Source organism: Gekko japonicus, unplaced genomic scaffold (genome assembly GCF_001447785.1).
Source record: "Gekko japonicus isolate JY-2015 unplaced genomic scaffold, Gekko_japonicus_V1.1 scaffold1834, whole genome shotgun sequence".
NCBI lineage: Eukaryota > Metazoa > Chordata > Lepidosauria > Squamata > Gekkonidae > Gekko > Gekko japonicus.
Window position 1 is genome coordinate 139,897 of NW_015172609.1, and position 16,329 is coordinate 156,225.

A 16,329-nucleotide genomic window follows, 5' to 3' on the forward strand; every position below is an offset into this window, starting at 1 on the left:
ACAGGGTTGAAGAGGGGATTGTTTTCTTTGGAGTACTAACAGCTCTCATCAATGCTTTCTCCCAAAGGGCTGTCTCCAGCCTGGAGGCCCTATCGTTTCATGCCTCTGGTATCAACTGTTTATGAATTGGGCATCTGGTAGTATTGTGGCCTCGCTAAGGCACAACAGAGAAGATAAAATGGACATCTGATTGCGCTGTTTCCCCTTCACATTTCGTACATTTTTTGAAAAAGCCCACCTTAATTGGCAAAATGAGAAGCAAACAAGAGCTTTCAATAAGATTCATCAATAACCATTAGTTTTCTCTTTCAGAAAGGATGTGACAAAGAATAATCATCCTCTGTGGCAGCAAAAGTACTGAGGGAAAGCATTCCCTCCTGCCATTCCTTATAGCATCAAAATGGCAGGAAAATGTGCCTGAGGGGAGCAACTCATGGCAGAAGAGTTTAGCTTTCAGCTTTTTCCCCCTCACAGCCACCACAAAGATGAACTGATGTTATTAGTTCCTGTACTAGAACTACTTGAGTAGATCTGTATAGAGTTGGTATTTAGGTTCGTTGCAGGGTATGGGCCCCGGGTTTGAGCCTGTTAATTGGCCTGCTGTTGATAAAAAGCTGTTTTAGGTTGAGGCGCTAGCTGTGATCAAGGAATAGCCTGCAACTCCAAGGCAGCCTGTGAGAGAGAAAACACGTCACTTCTTATGTAAGCCACTGTACAACTACCCAGTGGGCACATAAACATCACCTTAAACAGACGGTCCAGTGACTGTTGCACACATATTCATGCTTGCAGCTTCCATACTAACTACACTACATAAAGTCCTTGTTTCTACAGCCAAGCACTACATTAGGACCACCAATGTTCCAGTTCCTTGGATGATCTTCTCTATATCAGGTGTTCTTGTGAGTGCAATACCAACCCAGTGAAATAAAGATATCGGTAGATGAGGCTGGACATGTGCCCACCAGTGTTCCCTCTAAGCTGTGGAGTCTTGTGAGCAAAAATTCTACTTTGTGAGCTACTGGCATTAAAGCTGTGAGTGAGTGATTTGGCTACTGCAAAAATTAGTTTGCTCTGGAGCCCTCCCTCCTGAGCTCAGACAAAAATGTGTGAGCTGGAGGCTAATAAACTGTGAGCTAGCTCACACTGACTCAGTTTAGAGGGAACACTGGTGCCCACTGTGTCATCAGGGGAAGTAAAGGTAAAGGTTTCCCTTGCTCGAAAGCTAGTCGAATCCAACTCTAGGGGGCAGTACTCATCTGTTTCCAAGATGAAGAGCCAGCGCCGTCCGAAAACATTTCCATGGTCATGTGGCCAGCATGACTAAACGCCAAGGCACACAGAACCTTGTTACCTTCCCACCAAAGCGGTACCTATTTATCCACTTGCAATTTCTTGCTTTCAAACTGCTAGATTGGCAGGAGCTGGGGCCAGAGATGGGAGCTCACTCTGTCATGCAGCACTAGGGTCTCGGTCTGCAGCTCAGCGTCTTAACCTCTGAGCTACCGCGGCTCCACAACATCAGGGGAAGTACTGGAGAGTAAACCAGAACTCTGTGCAGACTGTGAGGCTGCTGCTCCTTCTTCTGATTCAGAGAAGTCAGGCAGTTTATCCTGCACTGGTGGAGGACCAAAGATGGTTCAAGTTGGACCAGATATCTGGGTCTAAGATTTGAAAAGGTGTTTAGATTCAGCCCTGAGAAACCTAGAATAATCTTCCCATTCTTGTGGAAATGGGGAAGGAAAGTAAAAGGGACATTGCTGCCATAGTGGTGATGGTGCAGTTACATAAGCCCATAGAACCAACTTCAGTGGCTTCGGTGGAACATTCGGTTCTGAGGCAGCAGATGACTGAAACTCCAGACCCAACTCTACTTCCTCCTTAGACAACGATGGAACCGGGAATGGTGAGTGCAAAGAAGGTGTCGTCAGTGGAGACAAATCCTCTTGTTCGGGCACCAGAACCACAGTGGTTGAAACCGAGAAGGTAAGTCTGGCACAAGCAGTGTTTCGTTTGGTGCTCTGTCTTTGTGTTGGCCTTTTCTGGTGGCAGCTAGGATGTGCATCAAGAGCAATCCAGAGACTTGGAACCAACCTCTGGCCAGCCGAAACCAAAAAAACCAATGGTGGACCCAACAGCTGGACAATATGACTGGGAGACTTTGCCAGCAATGCCTGGGTACATTCCACCGGGGCAGATAATTCAGCTGTCAAGCTTTTGGAACACAATGAGGCCTTTGCCCAAAGGCCTTTACCTGAGCTGCTCCATCAGAGCAGGCTTTAGGGGAAAACTGGAGGCAACGCAGTCCGTGACTGCTCCCCAGAGCGGGAAGAGAGCCCGCCAAAAAGACTCCTGAGGCAAGCTCTGGAATATTCTCTGATCGAGGTTGTGCGCAGGCGCTCAACCCATGTGTGGGACTGCACAGAGGCCACAATGAAGATTTTACAAGTACTTATGTTGAACTCCTTGTCCAGGCAAAATAAACACAAGGGTTTGTTTGATCTGGTCATTTTTGTCCTGCATTGGGAACATTTTTTAAATAGCGCCACATTATGCAACATTATGAAAAGAAGGGCTGACTAGGCCACTAAGAAGCGGAGATCACTAGAATTCATCGTCACACAGCAGCAGTGAAGAACAAACTGAGGGACTAGGGGAATGCTCCCCCCTTCAGAGCACATGACCATGACCATTTGAGCAGGAAAAGGGCTGCAAACGGGTTCCAAAGGGGAGGAGCTCCCCCTTGAGCTTCTAGAATGCAAAAGAAAAGCTGGGAAAATCCTATGGTGACCAGCCTGCGCCTGCACAGTCCCAACATGTGCCTGCACAAAAGATCGAAGATGAAGTTTTTCACTGAGATTCTAAATCATCTTGATTGTTGAAAGCTCATTATAGTAACATTCATTTATATTATGTCACTCCATCAATGATGTTCAGCTATTAAAACATAATCAATAAAACTGGTTCCTGAAAACATGCACATAGTTATTCTTGCTCCAAAACATACTAAGATAACCGTATAAAAGGTACCTTTTCATTGCCAACTTTTGAAATTCTTTCAGCAGCACTGTTACTTTCAAGACATATTCCTTCATCCACTCCATCATCATTGGAGAAATCATTGCTCGTCTGATCACTATGACAACTGCCTTCATTCTCTGCTCCGCTGTCAGTGCAACTCTCTGTTTGAGGAGACTTCTTAAACAAGCCATATATATTAGGTTTTGTAAGAAATGTACTGGCAGCACCCATAAATGTAACAAAGTGCTTGAAATTTTGATTTCACACTACACACTCTTGCACTACATAGCCATAAAGTACTTGTGTTAAAAATGCCTTACCCTCCAACACGAATTACTATGAATCTGATCAACCTCAAGTAGAAGTTCATACAGAGCTCTATTTCCCATTTGGAGGACACAGGCCTATGCACAATCTGTCTGAGGCCCCATGACATGGAATGGATATGTTTACCTCCCATTCCCTGAAACGACTGCTCACACTGACTGTGCATATGGCCATTCATTCATGTAGGGAGGAAAGCATGGGAATTCTTTACACATGCGTTTGGGTTGGATCCAACCCTTTATTGGTTCAGTTGGAATATAACACTTTAAATGTCAACTTAAACATGCACATATTTTTACCATCTGAAGATGCAAGACTACACAGAACTGTCTACATCATACCTACATCCCTATGAGCATGACCCTTGCTTTGACTTTCACCAGGCAAAAAGAGCAAGCATGAGACCTGAGACAAAGCATTTGGGATTTTTACTTTTATGTATTTTATAGTATGTATTCTATGTATGTTTATATTATTTTATGCCCAACAAGAAGTTATGAAAAAATTAGGGCACTGGCATTCGCGAGAAATTTTAAACTGATCTGATTAGAAACAAACAAAATTACATTTAGAAGATGATTGCTAACACAACCTACTGCATGCTGGTCATTACCTCATCTTCAATATCGATGAATGAGGCCATGTCCAGCTCTTCTGGAAATGTCATTCGGTCATTAAGTTTTATCCTGTGCATAGTGGTATAATCAAAGTCAAATCTCTTTAGCTGGAGGGTCAGCAGATAAGGAAAATGCAAAAACCGCAAGCCCTGTAAAACAAATAAGGTCCAATAGCCTATCATGCATTTCAGAGATATAAATTTAACCACATCATATTTCTGTCAGAAGTCGAGCATTCATTCACCTTTCTTGCATCACATTTCTTCTTACAGCGTTCACAGAAATACTGATTGGGGCCATCAAGGATCTCGGGTTGAATGAACGCATGTAGAGCTTCCTCCTAATTTAAAAAAAATAAAACACAGATTTTAGTACTTTCTAACGTCAGATTATGTGTGCAATCTGGAACTGCATGGCAAGCAAGAGCTTATTACACGTGACCTATATATCATGAAACCAAAGAATCTCAGGTTCTATAAACAGAGAAAAGAGAAAATTCACAGAATGGTCTGGGAGGAAAAAAAATCCAGTAAAATCAGTATTCTGTCTTAGGTAAGCAGTCAAATCATGACTAACACATCACTGTTTATTAAGTGCTCAATGGTTCCATCAGGATCAGGTTTTGTTAAAAATCTGAAGTGAAATAAGTCTGTTCTCTTGCACATCACATTAAGTCACAGTGGCACATTCAGCTGTTTTTCAACTGGTGTCATGAAATTTCATGTCCTTACCCTCTCAGTTTAAAGATGGCTTTGTTCCTTTAGGAACAAATGTAACATTAAGCATAGTATATAAAAGAGATATAATCCGTCCTCCATCTTCCCTGAAGGGTAATCATATCAGACCCAAGATCTCAGGTTTCACTCTTGTATATGCCTATATCTGTGAAAGTCCTATTATATATACAGATGCACATTCAGCATATAAAGAAACTCACTCTTGAATTGTATTTTTCAGTGACTGTGAGTGCTGCCTTATGCTTTATATTCTTCTAGAATAGGTAGGTGTGTGAGGTTGGAATACAAGTTAAAGTGCAGGATTAGGAAACAGGGAATCCCAAATTCCCTCCACTATGAAGTTCGCCTGGTAACATTCCTTCAACCAGATGCTCCTCACTCAGCCTAGCCTACATAACAGAGTAGCTGTGAGGATAAAATGGAGGAGAACCACCTGAGCTCCTGGAAGAATAAAAATGTAATACCAAATAATAAAAAATGTGACAGATTTGAGTTCTTTGCAGGAAAACTGTTTGCATTAGCAGGTATGAAAACAGAGCATGAGAATTTTACTGGTGAGTCCAAAGGTCGTTACCCATTGTGTTGCTACAAGATGTGCTGCTCTGGTCTAGTCTCCTCCATTCCCCCTCCACTGGGAAAGAGTTCTACAGCATTTATCCACGGGACATGATAGGATCATTCAACATTCCTGATGTACCTACTATAGAATTACTCACGCTCAGATGAGTAGGTGTCAACTGCTTCTCTGTAAGAATCACCCCCTGGATTACTTTTTATCCAATTAGAAGTATACCCAGATGATCAATGCCACGTAGAAATATTAGATATGGCTGTTCTGAGTATTTAATTTCAGATGGGTAGCCGTGTTGGTCTGAAGCAGTGGAACAAAGTTTGAGTCCAGTGGCACCTTTAAGATCAACAAAGTTTTATTCTAGGTTTAAGCTCTCCTGTGCACGCACACAGGAAAGCTTATTTAATAACTGTTATTCTTCTGAATGTAAATCTCTTGGGATGCAAGAAGTGTGAGCTCACAGAGGTTCAGAAAACATCCTTTTGAAGTAAATTTTCCCACTGAAACTGACAAGGTATTTTTCTGAACTTCGAAGAGTCAGTTTCTGGTGCAGTATGCTTTTGGAAGATGTGCATTATTGCCTTTTATACACTGGATTACATGTCATCCAGTTTTGTTGTTCTTTCCATTCCCTAAAAGGGGTGGGGAGGGAACGAGATACTGATTCCCTCTTTCCCCTGCAACTAAATTAAACCTATCCATAGATTTTGTGCATTTATTTATTTAGACACAGTTTGCCTTTCTCAAGGAGACTCGAGTACATATTAATTTGATATTTGCCTTTTGATTGGGAGTTGTGGGATGACCTTATAAAGGCTAAAATGCAGCAGGGGCATCATTTGAAGTCATGACTTGAATAATCTTTCAGGGAGCCATGAAATAAAGAGTTAGAGACTTCTACCTCATTTATTAGAAAACTGTTCCTGCTTCCTCCCACCAGTATTTTAAATAATACCTTTTTTTTAAACTAATTGAAAGAACAGTTAAGTAAAATAACTGAAAAAAATCTGCAGGGGAAGGGGTTGTTCATTTATACTTCTAAAAACTCAGCTGAAACTTAATTAAAATCTGTTTTAAGTTAATTTTTAATCCAGTTAGCTTGAAAGCTGACTGGGTTCATAAACTCATGACAGCGCTAGAAGCAATGTGTTTACCTGTAAAGTTTAAAACAATGTGTAATTTGAAAGGCAAAAAAGGTCAATTTTTTTTTTTTTTAAAAAGAGGGCCCTGAAAGTCATGAACAACAATTGTCCCCCAATATCTAAATAAATAAGAGGGGGCTTCACTGGGCAGAAGACTCACCAATTGCAAAATGCTGGTACACAGCTTATAAGATTACTATCTAAAGCATGTTGTTTGATGGATCCCACTTTGGGAGGAAATCAAGGACAGGGAAGGTCTTCAAAAAGCCTCCAATTCATCCCTTCTCCCTCCATTTCTGAGAACTCAGGGAAGCACTATGAACAAACAGAATAAAGATTTTACAGCCCCTGTTTTTCCACATGAACAAAAACTCTGTTTCTTATCCTTCAGCAGTGACTCTTTACAAAAGGATTTTTCTCTAGATCACAGTGGCTCACTTATAAAAAAAGATGTACAGAACTTCAAAGAGTCTGCAGAGATATATGCAGTAAACTTCATGCATCTTAAATCAAGAAAATAACTGAAAATACTGCAGAATCTGATTCATATTATTCAAATTGTACCAAATTCGCATCAGGACAGTTGCTTAAAATTATCTGCAGACAGATTCCATATAAGATGCAAAACAATCTAGCAATCATGCATGTCATCTGTAAAACACAAAATTCTAAACATTAGCTGCTACCTATAAATATGCCCCTTGTGGAACAAATGCTGCCTAAAATTTTGAAAGTCTGTTGAACATAATCTATTACAAAATAATAGAGTGATATATAATTTTCTCAGAATATTCTAATCATTATGTGGGAAGCAATTATACATATGTTCAATACAACATAAAATGTTACACCTTTCATCAAATAAATGGCATATGAATGACTGACAGAAGTGGTTATGCAAAATTTATGTAGACTCCATGTGATGTGCAAGTCAACAAGGAACCATACTATTCTATATTTATATGTGAACAAAACAAGTGATGCTCCTATGGATCTTAAAAAACTGAATGAGAAATCATGAATGGTAATGCATTATATAATGACTTAATTGCTTACCAAGGAAGTGCTGCTGAAAATCATTCCTCTAAGTTACTTTTGGCAATAAGCCACCTTATTTGACCTCTGTGTTTTCTTAGCATATTATGTTTGATGTCGATTATCCCTACAACTTTTAAATACATATATACATATTTTCTGGTGGAATTAATATTGTTTTATCAAAACGCCTCTCTCTCAAACAGCACACGGTTTGGGTTCCCAGTACATGGCTAACCACCACTTTACCACAACTTAATGTTTCAAGGTTAAGTGGTGAATGGAAAAATACTGTATACATTTTAAATGGTTTAAAATTTAAGTTGTCCTAATAATTATATTCCACTTGAGTAGTCTATAAGAAAAGGCTAACAAAGTGAGATGATAGCGTAAAATTGACCAACGTAATATACTGCTATCACGGCAAAGTAGCAGTAGAAAAGAGTAAGACTAATGAAAGACTAACAAAATTTGTGGTAGGGTACGAGCTTTCATGAGTCACTGCTCACCTTGTCAGATACAGGAAATTTTGTTAGCCTTTAAGGTGCTACTGGACTCTTACTGCTACAGATGAACGTGACTACACACCTTGATCTATCTACAGCAAAGTGAACTTGCATACTCATTTCACTGAGTACATCTGGTTTCAACTTTTCATAGTTTTGCTACTGCCAATATCTCTGTGTGTAAGATTACAGGTAGTTCCTTAAGATTACTACCGTAAACTGTGCTATTTATAACGTGCATTTGCAGACACTTGAGGGAACAGCCCCTGAACTACAATATCAATCACTTACAATTGAAAAAGTCAGGGTTCTTATAAACTTCTCATGGAGTGTACTTCTGAAAGCAGATCTTTCCCTCCTTACCTTCTCACTGCAGTCCTCTGACCCTGGAAAAATTAACGCTGTGGGTCAGAACAGCTTTGTGAACCAAAGGTTACACGGCACGGCACAGGATGTGGCAGCATGGAAGGTGATCAGGTGAAATCCCCTCCTGCTGGCAAAGCAAGCTTTCTGCACAAGCAGGAGTGAAGGGGCAACTTGACCAGATTCCCTCTCCACCATGTGGTATTGTATTTATGTAGTACATTTTTACTCCACCGTTGCTCCAATAATTCCAATGCACAGTTCTCTCCTCTCTTCCATTTCATCTCCACAACAGCTTGTGAGTTAGATTAAGTTTAGAGAGAGCAGCCAGTCCAAGATCATCCTGTGAGTTTCATGGCAAGTGGGGAGCTGAACCTGACACTCCAAGGACTTAGTACAATACTCTAACCAGTATCCCACACTGGTATATCCATGGGACTTCATAAACGTCTAGCACTGGCTTTTCAGAGAACACAGGGACTGCCATGGGAAAGGAAGGTGGAGAAGATCTCTATCTATTAGTGCATTCCACACTCTCATGTTTATACATGGTTTGTAGGTTTTAATCCCAGGGCTGTAATAGGTATGTTTCCAAAGGCTTATCACAAAATCCTACTCGTTACCACAGTTCAATTTGCCTTTCATAATTTGTAATAAGCTTATGCTTTAAATTGTGGTTGCTTCGGCTTCAAAATATGTTTGAGGTGAGTAAAAACCTTCACAAGTAAAGAACTGGGCAAAAAGGAACTATCACCAAAAGGATAGCCCATTTACTTTGAATAATATAACTAGCTTTCTTTCAGATACCTGTACTACATTATTTGAGGGCTTAATAAGCAGTGGGGTGGGGACCTTGTTGCTGCCTGCCAGGGATTACTGAAGAGTAGCTGTCAGTTATCTGACAGGTCACTCTGCAAATGGTGTACTGCATTCCATTTTTTGGGTTGCAAGCTCTGCAAACCCAGCCTGTAGCCACTTGTACTCTAATAGTTTAAAATAAAGTTTCTGAAGGTGTTTAAACATAGTTTGAAAATACCAAATAAACCAGAGCTTAGTCAAGAGAGCAGGCTGCTTAACAGTTTCCCCACTCTCTTAGCTATTATATGGATGTTCTGTATATCCATTACCAGCCTCTCCATTAAAGTTTTCTCACATAAGAAGGAAACCTAACCTTAAAATGACAGGTGGCAATTTTGAAAACATGTGTATCAGTGTGAGTGCACATTTATTGGATTTAGATCCTGTTTTTTCACCAAAGCAGCTCACAACATTTGTAAGGTGCAGCAGATTCAAGGTTTAAACTCCCCCAACTTATGTCAACTTAGAGAGGAGTCAATCCAGTGGAAACAAAAGCAGGCATGTGATGGTGACCTGGCATGCTGCCTTCTCTCCTGTCTGTCTCAGAGCAAATGGCCTTACATGGCCACATCAGTGAAGAAGTAGATATAATATAGAAATATTAACCCAATGCCTACATTAGCAGCAGCCTCAGGTGGCTTTCTGCAGAAAGCTATTGTTATATTTAACTCTGGGACCACTTAAATATATTTTCTCTTGCCTATGAACAAACAGATATAACGCTTGTAACTTTTTTAGAATTTATATAAGACTCAAGTAGTCATTTGGTTAAAAAGTTCTTCTGTAATGGTATGTGCCTTTGTTTTACTAAAGGATGCATTTACACATGACCTTGAGGGAATGCAAAGCTACTGTCATCTCAGCAACTGGTAATGACAGTAAAGCTGGACTACAGTATGAACCAAATGAAGAGGCAGATTTGAATACACATGGCAATATAATTTTAAAACTCTAACATTTGCCACTAAAGAAATTTAAACTCTATTTTGATTTGCAAGGTCAATGGTAAGCAATTGGACATATTTTTAAGCAGAGAAGGGATTCCAAATCTCACATTTAATGTTAGTAGAAATTTCAGATGTAAAACTTTGAGCACACAACAAGAAGTAGCAACAAAAACTTACGTTTTGCAAACTATTGAACCATTAACAAGTCATTATTTAACAACCATTATCAGCCACATTGAAAACCAGGGAAATCACTTACCTCTAACTAGAGTTCTTTGAAGGTAGTATCCTCAGACTCCCTATCTTGGGAAGTGCCGCCTGTGGCAAGTTACCTCAGAAGGAGACTAGCAAGATCTAAAGAATTTTGCATTACCTTCCATGAGACCTATTAGCGCATGTGTTGATCCCATCACGATTGTTATAACCTCTGAGCCCATGCCTCCTTACCTACTCTCATCTGTGGAACAATGGAGGATACTACCTTCAGAGAATTCCATTTCGAAACAGGCGATTCCCCCCCCTTCTCCAAAAGCAAGTATCCTCCATAGCTCCCAACAGTTGAAAACTAGACAGCTAAAGTATTTCCTTTTATGAAGAACCACCTTTACAATTCAGTGTCGGAGAAAGTATGAGATGGCTCAAGTAACCAGAGCATCAACACAATTTCCACACAATCTGACACAATGTCAATGAGTCTGTTTAGACAGAACAGAAATAATGCTGTTTGAACTACACTGAATGTAAGGGGTCTGATACCCAAGCAAGTTTCCCATATTTAAACATATGTGAAACAAATATCCTATAATATTTAACTGAATGCTTACTCCTTGTATCTCAGAAAGTTTTAAAGACAGATCTTATTATTGCACTGGGAGGAAAAAGTATAATGAAGAAAAAGTATTCAGCTATTCTCCATTACCTTATAGGTTTCTCTATCAGAACACAGAGCAGCCATTTAAAACCAAAGCAGAAAACAGAATGGAAAGAAGCAAAACTATACCATCAATCAATTATGATCAAATTGAAATTAAAATTAGTCTGGTACCAAGATACGTAACAATGGCACCAAACACAGAGACAGGGGGAAGGGCATTCCAAAGTTGGAGGAAGCCTCCAAGAAGCCTCCATCCCTTGTGTTCTCCTGCCTCACCTCAAAAGGCAGAGGGATACACATGGTCTGACTTGAAGACTGCCACATACAGGAAGGTCCACATAGTGGGAGGCAGCCCTTTAAGTAAAGCGCTCAGAAGCCATGCAAAGTCAGCACTTCAAACTGAGACCAACAGTGAACAAGCAGCCAGTGAAGATCTTCCAACAACAGTGATATGCTGCCTGTAGTCCAGTTAGCAATCTTGCCACTACATTCTGGACTAAGCTTTTGGACTTCAAGGGCAGATCCACAAAAAGTACATTAAACCACATAAAGCACACCTAGGAGGTGACAAGAGTCTAAGTTTCTGTGGCCAGATGCTTTTCAGGAAAGAGTCTCTGCTAATGAACCAGCCAAGTTGGATGCAAATATTTCACATTACAGATGAAATCTGAACATTCATCTGCAGACCAGGATCTAAGTGTACTTCCAAGTTGGGAATATGCTTCTTCAGGGGGGCCAACATCATCCAACAGTACCTCAGTCTTATCTGGTTTCAGTTCCCGTATACTAGCCCTCATCCAGCATGTTATTGTGACCAGACAATGGTCAAAAATGTCCACCACCACGACCTGAATCTTATGGTAAGACAGAGTCACGTAACATCTGCATACTGGTTGACACATCAATCCATTTCATCAAAGGAACAAAACTGTCAGCACCAATTTCTTAAGTAGCCCACTTTTATTACAACTGTCAGCATCACCAAAAGTTTTGAAGACATTCTTTATAAGCATCTAGTGGCATATCAACAGGAAAGAAAAACTGAACTCTAAATGCTATCAGGAATAACATAATGGTATATTATTACCATGAAATTTAAGCTATACTTATATTCCTTAAACATGCACTAGTAGGACTCACTGAAGGGTCAAAAGCCTTCTAGAACTTGCTAGCTGGTTTACTGCACAAAGACAGAAAACCCAAGATGAAGTATGTAGGAGGATACCTACCTTTTAAGAATGTTATATTACTGTTGCATTAATGTGTAATTTGTGTATAGATGCACTAGCAGTCAGTTTAATAAGTACACACCACGCTTGCAAAAGCTTGGCTGGAACCATAAGGCCGAATGACCAGAGGAATATCAAGGTATGTGTCTATCCTCCAACTTTCATATCCACACTCCAGACATCTTACGTAGTCCTTCAGCTTCCCTTGATAGAGCTGATTTATGAGATCAGCCTACAATTGAAAGAAATCATATAATATTAGCACGGCAAAAAAAAAAGATCTTAAAAAGTTGGCTCTTTTATTTCGTTTTATGTAATATACTTTCATACAGAATAAAGTCTAACAAATTTATTTATTTTGAATTGCTCTTTCACAGAGAGAAGAGAAGTTCAGGATGCCTGTGTGGAATCTAACAACTCTGTTCGTCAATCCAGTACCAATGGCCTTTTATAGGACAGAAGGACATTAGCTAACCAAAACCTGAACTAAATATCTCCCCACTTTTAAGAACATTGTAACTAACCATAACTGGAAAATTAAGTTGATAATTCCTCAGATCTTGGCCATCATTCTGGGACATGTCATATAATTCAAGCAAGTCAGAGAGAGAGGTTAAAGAATAATGTATCTAAAGGTTTGCATCCAACATATTTACCAGTCATAGTAACACACAGATCTAGCCATCAAAGAGGACTGGGCTTAAGATAAAAGTGGTATTTACACCAGTCACGTTGCTAGTTCACATGTATAGAAAGAGACACTTAATTTGATTCTATACAGGTGCAGTAGCTCCTTTCTGCTTACTATTCCGCCCTCTCTCAGGCCATTCCCAGGAACAGGGGCAAATGTTTTGGTTGCAAACAGTGGCATTATAAGCAGACAGTGCTGCAAAGGGTGACGGGATGGAGGCAAACATCACACTTGCTATTCCTTCCCCCGAAAAAGTCAGTCTGTTATTCTTAAAGTGTGTGCACTACAATTAGACATGCAGAGAGACACAAACAATATGCAAAACTTAAACAATGAAGCTGAATCTGAGTTGTCTTTAATGTTCCTAAAAGCACCCCTCTGCGCCTCTACACTCTCTTCAGAGCATCATTATTCTAACACAAATCCCCTTCCTATCACCAACCACTATTAGCCCTGGCGAATTTTCCTGTGAAACAAACTACATGGAGGATGGAGGGCCTGCTAAAAGAAAAATGAAGCACACGTGTAAGGGAAACTCTGCCTTCCCCTCACAGAGCTCTACCATTTTTCTCCTATTCTGGCTTGCTTCCATTAGCAAAACCTGGCTGAAAGAAAAAATGCTACAAACAACGTAATGCAATGAGGTAAGGCATGAAAGGATGCAGAGCATAGCTGTTCTTGCCCAGATTCCCTAACCCCCAAAGTTAGACATGAACAGTGAAAGTTATACATATGAGAACTCCTGACTAATTATTGCTTGGACACAGGGGGGGTGTCAATTTAAATAATTACTTTAAATCATAAAAAATGATATTAATAATGTGAATTATTATTTAAACTGTTCAGTCCTTGGAACAAGCGGTAATTAACAAGGGATTTTATGTAAAACAACATTTTCCATTTATTACATAAATGCTACCTAAATAAAAGTACTTGCTAATTTGTTCCTAAAACCTGTTGATTCAAGCAATAGCTGTTACTCCTCTTTCATTTACTCCACTACTACAAGTACAAAAATGTGTTCTACCTGTTCTGTTTGCTTCCATTTTTGCTCCAAAGCATCAAACATGACTCTACAAAGTTCCTGTACATCATGCTGCTGCCATGCTGTTGTAAAATAAAATTGGCATCGTTTAGTGAACTAAGAAAAAACATAATTCCAAAAGAGCAGAACAAAAATATTGTTCTCTAATTTACTTTTGCTTAGGACCATGCTGATTTCAGAATAAATCTTCCATGTCTTCCACTTGGCTAGTTTCTTTCTATACGTGTTCATTAACTGTTTGGTTTTCCATAGTGCTGAGTATTTACAACTGTAGAAACATTAATAAATACTAAAAAAAAGCAACTATATATTGTATTTTTAACACATTTTCTATTTGGCTTTAATAATGTATTTTAGCTTATATTTTAAAGATAATCATAAAGACTTACAAAGTAACAAGTGGTACTGAAATTGACACAAATAAAATGTTCTGTGAAGTATAAAGTTCACTGTAATATATAAAGATCGTGCACTATAGAGATATGGCATATGCTGAGTAGACAATCCAAATGGAAATATATAATTAAGAATCCTATGGGTTGGATCTTACGACTCCATTTTTTAGCAGAATGGAGACACAGGACTCTGCTCCAAGATACCCGAAGCACTGCAAATAGTAAAAACAACTATATAGCAAAGATCAAGCAGTCTCTGATCCATTCTGTTAAGTGAACAGAAACAGATCATCTCAAAGTAGCAACTAAGAAATCTAAATTACTGCTGCATGTTGCTCGGAAAGAAAACATTTTAAAGTAGTATCTAGAATTCTATCCCAAAGTCTGCAACACCTACACTTTTTAGAACTTGATTTTCCCATTCTGTTGAGCTACTATTCAACGAAAAACCAGCTTACTAATAGGCTGGTTTGGGTTCTTTATTATGCACGTCTTCAGTGAATGATGTCACTTTATATTTAGGCTAACATGATTATAGGCTTAACCAAGCATTTAATTATATGTATGCACACCTTCACTACTATCCCATCCAAAGCTTCGCGTAACATCTGTTGTTTCGATGGCTCTCTTTTTGCTTGTCTGTAGCAAAACAAATAGCCTTTGAAGCTGGAAAGGGATGCTTGTCACTGGATCTTCTTCAGATTCCTCAAATTCCCATCTATTAAAAATAGTCATTTAGTATCAACAATCAGTTTACAGGATATTGCTCTAAAAGTCTCTAGCACATGTTTATTTCTTAGGCAATAAAGATACTTGTTAGACAGTAGTTCTCAAGCTGTGTCTCAGGGAACTCTACTTAGGAGCATCTCAGTGAAAATATCAACAATGCAGGACAATCTGCCAGACAGGTTACATACCACCACTACCAACTGTTCCCTAAAGTGTGCAACTGTAAGTGAAGCTGGATGTGCCCTAGGGCATCATCTACTTCAGGGGGAACATCAACAAGCCCCAACAGGCCTGGTCAGCATTATGTAAGAAAGGTAAAGGTTCCCTTGCTCGAAAGCCAGTCGAGTCTGACTCTAGGGTTGCGGTGCTCATCTCCGTTTCAAAGCCGAAGAGCCGGCGCTGTCCGAAGACGTTTCCGTGGTCATGTGGCCGGCATGACTAAACACCAAGGCGCATGGAACGCTGTTACCTTCCCACCAAAGTGGTACCTATTTATCTACTTGCAATTTCTTGCTTTCGAACTGCTAGGTTGGCAGGAGCTGGAACTAGAGATGGGAGCTCACTCCATCATGCGGCAACTCGGGTCTCGAACTGCTGAACTACTGACCTTCCACAGCGTGCAGTTCAGTGTCTTAACCACTTGAGCCACCGCAGCTCCTAGCATTATGTACCTGTACCCTAAATCATGTGCCCAGGTACAGGAACACATTGTAGACCTGAAGAACTTCTTTAGTGAACTAGCCAACATGCAATCCATTCACTAAGATATAAAGTTTGAAGGGCACAAAATTTAAATTTTTGTTACAGCCTCATGCACAGACTTGTTGGAGCTGACTTTCAGAAATTCCAACGTACAATTGCCTGCTTTCCAAATCCCACCAAAAATGTCCAACCGACTGTTTAAAAGAGAAGTGGCTCCCTCCAGTGTCATAAGGAACTCTGGGCAGAGCAAATTGCTTAAAGCATCTTCTCTATATATAGAACAGAAAGTCCCCTCAACATAAAATAAACGCCCAGGCCAAACCCCTGCACCCTGAAACACGAAATTCGGGGAGAGCACTCCTACCATGACATAGATGCTCACTAAGAAGGGATTTTTAGAAATTCGACCACTAAGGGGGTGAAAAGGGGTAAAATGTACTCCCCCCATTTCTTCCTGCCAAGCTGCTGCCTCCTTGAACCCCCCCCCCCGATTAGTCCGCTGCAGAGCTCAGCATTCTGAAGTAAAACAGATACAGGAGA

The 16,329-nt window shown here is 39.9% G+C and overlaps 1 protein-coding gene across 2 annotated transcripts in view; it reads right to left on the reverse strand.

Moving 5' to 3' along the window:
• Positions 1-16,329, reverse strand: part of USP47 (ubiquitin specific peptidase 47) — an 82,949-nt gene that overhangs the window by 27,785 nt on the left and 38,835 nt on the right. Inside the window, exons 7-12 of one of the 2 annotated variants that reach the window (XM_015421630.1) lie at positions 14,931-15,076; positions 13,946-14,025; positions 12,310-12,459; positions 4,210-4,305; positions 3,962-4,114; positions 3,031-3,195 (exon numbers count right to left, since the gene is read on the reverse strand). In XM_015421630.1, coding sequence (XP_015277116.1) covers positions 3,031-3,195; positions 3,962-4,114; positions 4,210-4,305; positions 12,310-12,459; positions 13,946-14,025; positions 14,931-15,076 — 790 coding nt within the window. Of the gene's footprint in view, positions 1-3,030; positions 3,199-3,961; positions 4,115-4,209; positions 4,306-12,309; positions 12,460-13,945; positions 14,026-14,930; positions 15,077-16,329 lie in introns of both variants that reach the window. The other variant, XM_015421629.1, reaches the window with a different exon arrangement.